The sequence below is a fragment of the Misgurnus anguillicaudatus genome, chromosome 24, assembly GCF_027580225.2.
Source record: "Misgurnus anguillicaudatus chromosome 24, ASM2758022v2, whole genome shotgun sequence".
Taxonomy (NCBI): Eukaryota; Metazoa; Chordata; class Actinopteri; order Cypriniformes; family Cobitidae; genus Misgurnus; species Misgurnus anguillicaudatus.
The window spans coordinates 48,085,736-48,098,164 of NC_073360.2; the positions used below are offsets into that span (position 1 = coordinate 48,085,736).

The 12,429-nt window shown below is 37.5% G+C and overlaps 2 protein-coding genes across 2 annotated transcripts in view; one reads left to right on the forward strand and one right to left on the reverse strand.

Moving 5' to 3' along the window:
* The window catches only part of LOC129437205 (protein NLRC3-like), a 578,808-nt gene that overhangs the window by 20,947 nt on the left and 545,432 nt on the right, over positions 1-12,429 (forward strand). Inside the window, exon 5 of the mRNA XM_073862478.1 lies at positions 805-978. Within this exon, the coding sequence (XP_073718579.1) occupies positions 805-978 (174 nt within the window). The remainder of the gene's footprint in view (positions 1-804; positions 979-12,429) is intronic.
* On the reverse strand, positions 3,582-9,468 carry LOC129443431 (zinc finger MYM-type protein 1-like). Its single transcript, XM_073863040.1, has 4 exons — positions 9,387-9,468; positions 6,195-6,263; positions 5,983-6,102; positions 3,582-5,878 (listed from the first exon to the last, which is right to left on the reverse strand). Exons 1-4 carry the CDS (start codon positions 9,466-9,468, stop codon positions 3,582-3,584), a joined length of 2,568 nt encoding a protein of 855 aa, XP_073719141.1.

A 12,429-nucleotide genomic window follows, 5' to 3' on the forward strand; every position in this document is an offset into this window, starting at 1 on the left:
AATATTGGAAATGTGTCTAGAAACCATATCACTGTTATCGAAAAATATTATACTGCGAGATATATTGATATTGAATTATTGTCCAGTCCTACTCTATCATCTACATAACAAGCAAATAAGTCTATAACAGTGGTTCTCAATCCTGGTCCTGCAGGCCCACTGCTCTGCACATTTTGTATGTCTCTCTTGTCTGACAGACAATGAGATCTCTGCTAATGAGCTGATGATTTGAATCAGCTTTGTTAAACAAGGGAGACATACAAAATGTGCAGAGCAGTGGGCCTGCAGGACCAGGATTGAGAACCACTGGTCTATAAAACAGTTGTTGTTTTAAACATTGTGTGAACATTAAAACATGACATTGACATAACGTTTGAAAATGGTAGAATCTAACATTCATCTAACATTCAGACAACACAGAAACATTCTTAGAACATCAAGAAAACTGAACACTTTTATGTTGGCAGAACGTTTTTGGGAGCTTTCAGGGAACGTTCTTAGAACTTTTCTCTGTTAGCTGAGAGTCAGACAACATCTTGTCTATTATGAACACAAACACTTGAGGAAATAATATCAAGTATTCAGTGTGAGTCATGAACTCAATACAGATTTATGAAGAAATGTTCATGTGGTTTAGGACATCTAACACTAATAGTCAGCTGTGTGATGGATTTATTTGACATTTAAACACACAGTGTCTCAGTTACTGAGGGATTGAAAGAGGAACATTACATGAAGAGATGGAGGTTAGAGATTTGTGTTTGTAGTTTTGCATCATTTACATAAAGTCTTTGTTCTTTACAGGTTGCAGTGGTGTGATATCACAGATGAAGGTTGTGTTGCTCTGACTTCAGCTCTGAGATCAAACCCATCACACCTGAGAGATCTGGATCTGTCTGGTAATAAACTCACAGATTCAGGAGTGAAGCTGATCTCTGATGTACTGAAGAATCCTGACTGTAAACTGAAGATACTGAAGTAAGATTGTGATCTGATGTTCAGACAGAAATCACATATAGATTATAGTGAGACTATATAGAGATCATAACATCTGTAATGGATTTATAGACACTAGTGAACATTGAAAGTGGATCATAAAAGTTAATTTTAGGGTGTTTTCAGACCTGTAGATCGATTGCTTTGTTTTGAAACCGGGGGTTAAATTGCTACAATGTTGGTTCAGTTCGCATACACAAGGCAATATTTCCAAATGAAGTAGACTTTGTTAATAAAAGTCATGTGTGTGTAAACTTTCCTTTAATTGCTCAGAGTGCATCTGTTTATTTTCTGTGATTCTGCTTAAATTGTCTGTCAGGATTAGAGCCCGAAGCTACGTATTTGTTTTGAGAATAATGGCTGGCTGATGAAGGTATTGGCTGGCTAGCCGGCTCAGCCAAAACCTAAATGACTGCTGCAGCCGCCAAACTTTTCATAGCTGCAAATGGCTGAAGCTGCCACTACATGTCTACAGATGTATATGTTATACTGATTAACTAGATCTCAATCTTTCCAGGTAATGAGAAAATGAGACAGAAAAACTGTAATATAAACACACACTGTTATCAATATTATTTTGGACAAAGTTTTGCACATTTCACTTCAATGTACACTGAAGCATGCGTTGTGAATTAGCAATGTGGAAACGATGGTTTGTTTCTGCAGTTATATTACGTTCAGTGCTAAAAATCTCTCCGTTCCAGAATATTTGGTTCATAACATCAATCTTTGATTCAGGTTTGTGCAACCGTGCCCTGAAGATTTAACAAAAGTCTGGGTAGGTCTAAGTTAAAAAAAAAGTAAGTAGGAATTAGGAAAGTATGTGAGAATTGAGATCAAAATGACCTTGCTTACTTCTTTCCGCCATTTAGATCAGTGAGAGAAAAAAATGCATCACTTCTTCTGTAGCAATTTTAATTGGTCGTCATCCCTGTGAGTCTCTTGCCGTTTCTCAATCCGAAGACTGCAGCCTCCGGAGGTCGCATTTTTACGCTGCATACATCATCAAGACTGTCTTATTTCAAAATATTAACAATTATAAAGTTTATTCTTAGTTAATTGTAAATTGTTGTAATATGCGTATGGCTTGTAAATGTAATGCTCAGTTAATTTAAATAAACCAGGCTTGATGACGTATGTAGCCTGCATATGTGACCTCCGCAGACTGCAACCTTTGGATTGAGAAACGGCCTCTGTGTATCGTAGCAACGAGTGAGCACAAGACTGTGCTGTTATGAAACCAGTCGGAAAATAGATCTCGTGTATTGGTTTATATATTTTGTGTGTGTATGTCTCTATGTGATAGAATTATTATTTGATGCAAATAATTCTAGCCGGCTCAACCAAACTTTATCAGCTCAATTTGGCTTAGGAAATTATTGGCTGGCGGCAGCTGAACTTCTAAATGGTGGAAATGGCGGCGCCTGGCGGCGGCTTCGGGGTCTATTCAGGATGGACAGAGAGCAGCTTTACGGGATTATTGTGTAGCTTTTTTGTAAGTGTGGTTATATTGATGGTCGGATTATCATATGGGCAACTGGGGCAGTTGCCCCGGGGCCTCCGGCCACCAGGGGGCCCCCGACGACATGTCATGTAACGTGCATTTTTTTTTTTTGCACAACGACATCAAATACAAAAAAAATAATATTTTGTACAAAAAACATATTTTGATGTAATGTGCATTTATGCCACTAAAATAAAAAAAAAATGAGCAAGTCAACACTCCGATGTTTACACACTCACTGTATAAGCGTGACAAATTGACCAATTAAATAGTGTGAATATTTTCTACCAGAAGACATGCCCTTTACGATTGGTACAATGGTAAGGGAGGGCGGGTTTAATGTCAAATCTTCACAAACCAGAAAAAAGAATGGATCGATTCAGCGAAAGCAAAAAAGGAAAAAGACGCGAGAGGAGCAGCTCTTTTACAAAGTGTGCCTATCGACAGCTTTTTTAAAAAGGAGGTTGCTAGTTGCTCGATAGAGAAAGCACCTGTTGCTAATGTTAGCGGTGAGTCTCACGCTACCACCTGGAGCAAGCAGTGCTACATGCGACACGGTCCCAGAGGTTAGTGCCACCAGCTCAAGTACAGTGTATTTAGGCTATTTGTCAAAATGATAGCTTATCTCCTAATTAAATATTATTAATTTATAACTCTTACACCCAGAGGCGATTCTAGAGTCTGTGGGGGCCCTAAGCAAAAATGTATAGGGGGCCCTCCAACCAGTGTTCATCGCCGTTATATTAGGCTAGAAATAATCCAACACCAACGAAAAATGTATGAAATATTTTTTTTATTCCAAACGTTCTAAACATGAACAACCTTGTTATTTTGGAAAGAATAACAGTAAAAAATATACATATATATATATATATATATATATATATATATATATATATATATATATATATATATATATATAATAAAATAAAATAAAATATATAATAAAATAAAAAATGAATAAAATGCAGTCAATTACTTTAAAAACCCAATATAAATTTGGACAAAATATAAAGTATAGTAAGTGTAGTGAAATACCCACAGTAGGCAATTCCTCATAAGCCCCTTTTATGCATTGCTTTTAGAAATGTTGCTTGCGGGCCTTGGCTTGTGCAAATGCTGACACTATGTCCTCCAGATCCAAAGACCTTCGCACACTATACTCTATTGAAATAAGAGCCAGTCCTGAAAGTCTCTCTTGAGACATAGTTGACCTGAGATAGGTTTTTATTAGTTTTAAAGCGGAGAAACTTCTCTCTCCAGAGGCAACAGTGACCGGGAGAGTTAATAGCAGACGGAGGGCAATGCTAAGATTCCCATAAAGATCCAGAATCTGTTCCTTGTATATATAATCAAGCATCTCTCTTGGAGAGGCAGATACATGGTCAGGAAAGGCATGGACAGCAGCCCTGATTTCCAGAACCAAATCCTCAGAATCAATGTCATGCAGTGTCTTTTCCAATTTCTTGCAGCTGTCTTCAAGTTTGCCACTCTGAATAGTCTTTGACATATTTTCTTTGGAGAAGATAAAACCATAAATGGCATAAAAATCCTCCATTTTTGAAAATCTTTCATTCAAACTGGTGAGGGCTGTGTCCACTAGGGGCAGAAAAAACTCTCTGTTGAAGTGCTGATCTGGAGTGGACTGTGTTTCTTCTCTACCCTCATATAGGAACTGCCTGGTTGTTTTCCGATTTCTTTTTTCAGGAAATGACATATCAATCTCCAGGTTTTCTGCTATCTCCCTAGCATCAATCTGAGAGGCAGCAAGTCCATTTTCCCTAAAATTCTCCAAATATGCTCTCACTGTGCTTGTTTCTCTTTTAAGTGTTTCAAGAGAAACAGTGGGGCTCTGGAGAATTTTGCTGACTCTGTTTATCTGGTACAATATGTTGTACCAGATTACAGTACACATGACAAAACTCCATTTCATGAGTTCATCCTTAATGCTGGTTGCATTGGACAATGTCTCTGAGTCCTTCTTCTGCACTGAAAGCGTTTCGAGAGCAGACAAAGCTTGAATGATCTCAGGCAGGTGATAACGCACCACTTTCACACTGTCAATCCTAGCCTCCCATCTGGTCACTGACAAAGATTTTATGGTTAACTGTTGGACATGCTCCTCTAAAAGTGCCCAGCGTTGCACAGAGGAGCTAAAAAGATTGTACAATCTCTGGAGAACACCAAAGAAGGTAATGGAGACTACTGAAGATTTTGCAGCATCTGCTACAACCAGATTAAGAGTGTGACTACTGCATGGGACACACAGTGCCTTCTCATTCATTTGCAATATTCTTGCTTGAACCCCTTGTTTATGTCCCATCATATTGCTACCATTATCGTAGGATTGTCCACGACAGTTTGCAATGCTCAAGCTGAACTTGTCCAGCTTCTCAAGTAGTGTGTCACACAGACCTTTGCCAGTGGTGTCTTGAACATCAACAAATCCTACAAAATGTTCAGAGATAGATGCACCAACTGATGGCTCACAGTTCACCACTCTCAAGACGACAGAAAGTTGCTCAGTATGACTAATATCAGGAGTACAGTCCATTATGACAGAAAAGTACTTTGCTTTTTTCACTCTTTTGACTATCTCATCAGTTACTTTGTCTCCAATTAGTGCTATGATCTCATTTTGGATTTGACTGCTGAGGTAATGTACCATTGTTTCCTTGTTTTGGATCCTCCTCAAATGTTCACTCATGACTGGATCGAATTGTGCCATTAATTCCACCTGTGACAAGAAATTGCCATTATGTGGGTCATATAGCACATTTGTATGCCCTCTCAAAGCGAGGTTCCTTTCAGCTAGGTGGCATATTATGGCAATCACTCTGCGTATGACTCCTCTCCAGTGATGCATCTCAAGGTGCATTAAATCCTTGTTTATCTGATCAATGGCTGTTTTTGTTTTGAGCCTCATCTGAAGTTCATGCCAACTTGTCATACAGGTAATGTGTGTTTTGGAATATTCATGTTCCTTTAGATGTCCAGCCAGATTTCTCCAATTTCTAAAACCTCCTATTGTAAGTGCATTGTCTTGTTTACCAAAAAGTTTGCACGCAAAACAGAAGACAGAGTCTTTGCTAACTGAATAAAGAAGCCATGTTCGCTGTATCTTCTCCCCATTTTTCATTACCATTTCATAGTTTTCCTTTGTGAATCTACGTGGATTTTTCTCAGAATTCTGTGGGAATACTACATCTTTGATCTGTATAGGCCCTTTTGTGACTAATGCACACACTTCAGTATGGCTAAGAACACTTGGCCATTCTGCAGGGTCTTCTGATGTAGTCAAACCTGTTGTAGTAGTAGGTGACATGTCATGATGAGGGGTAGGAATTCCTGTCCTGCTGGAGGCGGACGTTGCCGGAACTGATATTACAAAGACAAAAAACGGTATACATTGTTATAAAGAATTTACAGGGCATGCTATATGTTATCAATTAAAGTAAAATTTATTGATTTATTAAACTCACAGTCATCAGTATCATAACTTGAAATGGGCGCTCGATGTGCCTCTGGTGTTTCTTCCTGCTCATCATGACAACCACCAGGTTGAGCGGCCACTATTCCACTGGAGGTGGATGTTACTGGAACTAATATGACAAAAAAATTGTGTTATAAAGCATCTTTACAATTAGCAATTAAACAGTTACAGTTAACAGTTCAAGTGGAACACTGGACTTACGGTTTTCATCATCAGCATTTGGTAGGGGCACTTTATCTGTCTTTTTTGTTATAAATTTAAGTAATGATCCTGAGGAGAGAAATGAAAGAGATGTTTAATTGTTCTCCTTGGACATAGGTTTCATTATTTTCATTGCTATCATAGCACTATTCACTTAAAGTGTTCAATAGACACAGCAGATAGTGACCATTGACTTCCATTGTAGGAAAAAATATTTTGGTAAGCACACAGTTGATGGTACCCATTCAATTCCATCATATTTTCCTACATGGGAGTCAATGGTCACTATCTGCTGTGTGTTTACCATCATTTCTCAAAATATCTTCTTTTGTGTTCATCAGAAAAAAGAAATTCATACAGGTTTAGAACAACATGAAAATGAGTAAATGATGAAACTATTTTCATTTTAAGGTGAACTATCCCTTTTAAGGCTATAGCTGCTATTCAATTCGGTCTGCATCTCCCTGTTAGTTAAAGTACACTACCAAGTCACTTGACTAAAATGTTAACTATGATCTTAAAAATCATTTAAGCTGAAGGTGTATGGTTAAATTCTTGAAATTACTTTTGTAGACAAAAATATACCTGTGCCAAACAGATTAATTTCTTTTATTAGAAAACTAAATGTTTTAAAAAATATTATTTTTGAAATAGATGACTTACACTGAATATTGAATAAAAAGCAGCCAATAAGAGCCCAGATTAAATATGAACTGCTTGAATGAATTGAACATTTAAAAAGCTTCTTGAAAAAAATGACACAAGTGTGGTTTTGCAATTTCTAAGCAAAGGGTGACTGCACTTCAGATAATAAAATATAACAGAGTTGTGATTTATTTTGAATGCTTTTAGTCACCAACATAATTCTCACAGTTATGTTTTATTGTTTATTGTCTGTAATATGGCAAAAATATAAATAAAGAATGAGTGAGTGACCCCAAACTTTTGACCGGTAGTGTAGATAAAAAAGTAGTTAAAGTAGAAACATTCATTTACTGTTAATGTTATCTTATGCTTAAATCATTTTCTGCTCCACTTACCACTGTCTTTCTTTCTTTTTTCTTCATCTTCTTTTTTCTTCTTTTTCTTCTCACTACCAGATGGATAGCTCCTCTTCATTTTTCTTCGATTTATTTTCTAATTTAGGCTACTGAACAATACGTCACTCATTCATACGTTTATTTTCAAAACTGGCAAGTAGCCACCTGGGTTGGATTTTGATAGGCTTTTCCCAATGTCAATCAACATTTCAACCAATCAGAATTTTGATATGCAGTCGTGTTGAGTATCTACGTTGGCACTTGATATTCGCATGTTGCTATTATTTATCTACCGGGTGTAGCTGGCCATCCGATAATCAATGGGTTCATTAAAAGATTTTTGTCACAACTTTAAACGTGTTCATCATCAGTGTTGGGGGTAACGAGTTACAAAGTAACGGATTACAGTAACTACATTACTTTTTTGGGTAACGAAGTAAAGTAACGCATTACACTAATAATATTGGTAACTACACTACTTTACTAGACTATAGGAACGCGCTTTCCTGCGTTACCCAAGCAGTGTTTGCCTGGGTGTAAAGTTCTGTCTATTTAAGTGGTGCGTGCATGCGTGTCCCTGTACGTGTGCCGTTGCCATAGAGATTGATTTGACGGAGCTGCTGGTGCAAAGGGGAGCGGGAAATGAAGACGGAGGGTTTCAGCCACTGGGGCGATATTCACATTACTTTCAGCATTTTGCTCGAAAGGACAAAAATATTCGTGTGAAATGCACACTATGCCCACACGACAAGTGTCTTTCAACTGCTGACACCGCGATGAGCAACCTGTCTGAGCATTTGTAAGCCCAGCATGGCAATACAACACTTGTGGCGAAAGATCCTGCTTAATTTACCGGTCAGGGATCGAGAGGTCCGAACCCGAAGACGGAATTAGGTAATGAACCTCAATCGAGTCAGAGCATAATTCTTTTAAATAAATTATTTGAACGTAACCCGAACAGCAATGTCGCGTGCGCTCAATTTATAGAAAAAAGCCAGGAGTCAGGACCGCTGTTTTCTTCATAATCTTACTTCCAAATCTAATCCTATAAACTTTTCGGTGTTTGATGAATCGCTGTTACCGCCCTGCCAGACTGTCTTAAATAGAGAAATAAGTTAATTCCTTGATTTGCGTTGTTGATTCATTTATAAATAATTCCCCCAAGGGTTTAGTTTATGCGCAAAAAGCATTAAAATGAATAGAACGTGATGATTACGTCTTTCTTTGGTGAAAAAATAATAAAATAAATAAGCCTATATGAAATGTGTTTCCCTTAAATAATTAGCAAATTAACAAAACGAATTCAAAAGTAGCCTATAGCCTATATGAGTTTATTTTTTGTGTGACGTGCTCCCAAACCGATGCAGCACAAAACACTTTTTACCTATTTAAAAAAGCACAATGTTTTGTTATTATTGCGAGTGTAACTTTACATAAATAAATTTACACATTACAGTTTTGAATGTTGTTTTACTTTTATTTGTATGACCATAATTTAAGGTAATTTAAGGTAATGCAAAATGCAAGCTCCTCACGCGTTTGCCATCACCCGCGTGGGTTTACACAGGGCAGCGTGAAAGAGACATTAAACTTTAAACATTTAACATTCTACTTGAGTTTTTTTGGACATCCCTTTGGAATCACTGCAATCATATCATCAATTTATAAGGTAGGCTAATAATAAATATAAGCGCAGCGCTTATGAGTGTTCAAACACTGCTGACCGCTCAGCTGTCAATCAGCCGACCCTCACAAAGTTTCACATTAAATGATAATATATTTGAACAAGCATGGTCCTGTGCTTATTTCTGTCAATGTTCTGCATGAAGATCTTTAAAGGTTTCTACTTACATCACGATTTGCGGTGCGGCCGGTCGCAGTCTTTATGTAAAACGGGTATGAAATAAATTGATGCTGATGTCGGATAACGGGTCAACTGTTATTTTAATCGCGCGGATGCGGGTTATCAAACAGGACTGTGCATGACTCGTATAAGGAAAATGGGATGACAACATGAAAATTATAAAATAGCCTACATGTTTATATTCTGTATGAAACCACCATGGGCGCTAAACTTGCGGTGTTAAAGGGACAGTTCACCCAAAAATAAAAAATTCTGTCATCATTAACTCTCCCTCATTTTGTTACAAACCTGCACAAATGTCCCTGTTCCGGCGAACATGAACGAAAATACCCCGAGGAATGCCTGCAACCAAACCAAGCATGAGCCCCATTCACCTCCATTAAAAATAATACTATGGAAGCGAATGGGGCTCATGAATGGTTTGGTTACAAACATTCCTCAAAATATTTTCATTTATGTTCACCAGAACAAAGACATTTATACAGGTTTGTAACAACATGAGAGTTACAAACCTGATTTTCAAATAAATTATACAGAATTTTAATTTTTGGGCGAACTATAAATCCGATGGGGTCAAAAATTAGGGTGCACCTAACTTTTGTGCTGGTGCACCTAAGAAAAAATGTTAGGCGCACCAGTGCAACCAGTGCAAAAAGTTAGTCTAGAGCCCTGGCCGGTCATTTAAAGTAGTCACTCATCATCAGCCGACCCCGCCTAAACATGTCCATGTATCTATGTGGTAAATTAAGAAAAAAGAAAAAAAAAGGAAAGTAAAGTAATAAGTAGTGAAGTTACTTTTCAAATGCAGTAACTAGTAAAGTAATCTCATTACAATTTTAAGAAGTAACTAGTAACTAGTAACTAATTACATTTTTTGAGTAACTACCCCAACACTGTTCATCATATTGATTACACAAGTATGTATCATGTTACTTTACTACGATGAGACAATCTCTCATAATCACTATAACTGTGCTTGTGTTCACTTCAGCCGTCTTGACCAGTGGACATTATCTACTTCTAGCTTTGCAGCCAAGTTAAGGAAAACATGCTAAGAATATCGCGCACGTCTATCGTTTTAAAAAATATATATGTGTGGATTCTTTAAACTCACAGCTCAATTCAAACGCATTCGCCGTGAGACACATACAAACACGCATTTCAGTCACTGACTGAAGTGCGTGTGTGTGTGTGTCACGCCGAATGCGTTAGACTTGAGACTGAGCCCTGCTTTTGAACACAGTCAGATAGCATACATGTACAGATGTATTGTTTGTAAAACGGAACAGGAGCATGCAAAATCACATAATCCATCATTCAATCTCTATGGACGAAATCATTCGTGGTTGTTGTCCCACCGGCAAACGTGTCTCGGGGGCCCTCTAGTGGCTCGGGGCTCCAAGCAGTTGCCTGCCTTGCCTGTTGACAAGGTGCGCCTCTGCTTACACCTTGGCAACAGGTTTATTAATAGTTTGTTAATTTACAGCAGGTACTTTTTACACAGTCCTTTAATTGAAGCATTACCTTTAATATCTGTCTAAAACAAAACACTTGACTTCTGCACTTAGGGTAAAATGTTATCCTCTTGATGTTAATATTAGTGTGACAAACTAAACTAACATATATTCTGTGAGCTGATTTTTTTTAGTTATTGAGTTTTGAGTTAACATTAAATAATTAAAACACACTAATGTTACAGTCTGTAAATCACAAGAGCGAGAATTTCCTAGCAAAGTTGGAAATTCCTTGAAACATTTTAGATTGAGGCGTTTTATGTCTCTGACCTAATTGAGAACAAACTTTATAACTATGCAGATCTTATCCAATCCATGCACAAACTGCTAAATAGCCAACTATATTTTTTAAAAAAAACTTGAAATCGTATTTTTTACACTCTTAAACGTATACTGATTGTGATTGGATGAAAGGTGTCGGAGATCATTAAAGTATCAAGTGTCGTAATCAGCACTGCTGTTGTTGTGTTGCTGCAAGAACTGGCAGGTGGATGACATCACAGTACCGCGAGAGCATGTCGGCAGCAGTCTTTTTTGTATGATTTCTCGAATCGCTCTCGTGGGATTTTGATGTTATCTGACGCTCGGTTCTTGTCGAACAAGCCTGTTGTATCAGTCACTGGTTAGATCAGCGTATCAGTCAAAAAACGGGACAAAAAAAAATTAGGCTCAAAATACGGGATCTCCCGGCTAATACGAGACAGTTGGGAACCCTAGGAAAAAGGGTGGGAGGGGCCTACCTGTATGATGCCTTTGTGCCCAGGGGCCCAGAATTTGTTAATCCGGCACTGGTTATATTACTTTATTTGTTTAAGTAGGAATCAAAACTTGGGTGGGACAACATTCTTACCATAAACCTATGTGGAGAAGAGCAATTAAAAGCTGTTTTTACAGATGCACTTTCGTGTTAAATGGTGTTGACGTGCTCACCAGAATTCATCTACAAAAAGCTATCAGGTATGTTCATGGTTAATAAAGCAATTCATGGGTACCAAAGACGTCACTTCCGCCATGACCGCCACCATATTTGTGTCCGTCTTGGCAGTGAACACATCTAATGCACTAAATGATCACATTTATAAGTGTAATTGAGGGTTTACCAGAAACAAAATACTGATTTTACAATCTGGAGTTAGATGTCGGCTGCCAGTCAGTCTCTACAGTTGTTCGCAATTGCAGAAGAGCACAAAATCAACAAAATGTTGAATTTTTGTGATTCTGCCTTTTTTGTCATATTCTGTATAACTTTAATTTACTAACGTGAATAATCAATCCCTCTCATAGCACGCTGTATCCTGTTACCATAACAGCCCTGCACCCCACAGTTAACAGTGAATCACATCTTCTGACTACACATAAAACCATTATCTCTACTAGATTTATGAAGTTTAATGGTAAGATATAATGAATTATTTTCATTACGATACACACATGAAAAGTCCTCGTGAAACCTGCTTGGCACACCTGCTGTCTCATATGCAAAGATCTGGTGAAGCAATATCAAAATGTATTACAATGTATTGTTTTGTAGTCCTTAAAATAAGCAGTGGTGTATTAAGACCTTGTGGTGCCCTTGACCCACCTCACAAATAATCATGCAAGAATCCACTTAATAATTTATAAGATTTTGTAAGAATTAGCAATTATTACACTTCACAAGGAAACTATCAATATAAACATGTCACTTTTGTTAAATTGAACACAAAAAACAACTCTTTAATCTGACATATAACAACATCTGTAGTTAATGTGCAACTTCTCAGTGGTGTAATGCTACATTGCTTGTACTAAATAACACAAACAAAACAATTGCAGTA

What these genes read in the sequence shown, in the direction of transcription:
- LOC129443431 (XM_073863040.1), bottom strand. Translation starts at nt 9,468, where the DNA reads ATGGGGCTCATGCTTGGTTTGGTTGCAGGCATTCCTCGGGGTATTTTC. An exon ending in AAATGCTGATGATGAAAACC is followed by an intron (nt 6,103 to 6,194) that starts GTAAGTCCAGTG and finishes TTGTCATATTAG; the next exon opens with TTCCAGTAACATCCACCTCC. An exon ending in AAGTTATGATACTGATGACT is followed by an intron (nt 5,879 to 5,982) that starts GTGAGTTTAATA and finishes TTGTAATATCAG; the next exon opens with TTCCGGCAACGTCCGCCTCC.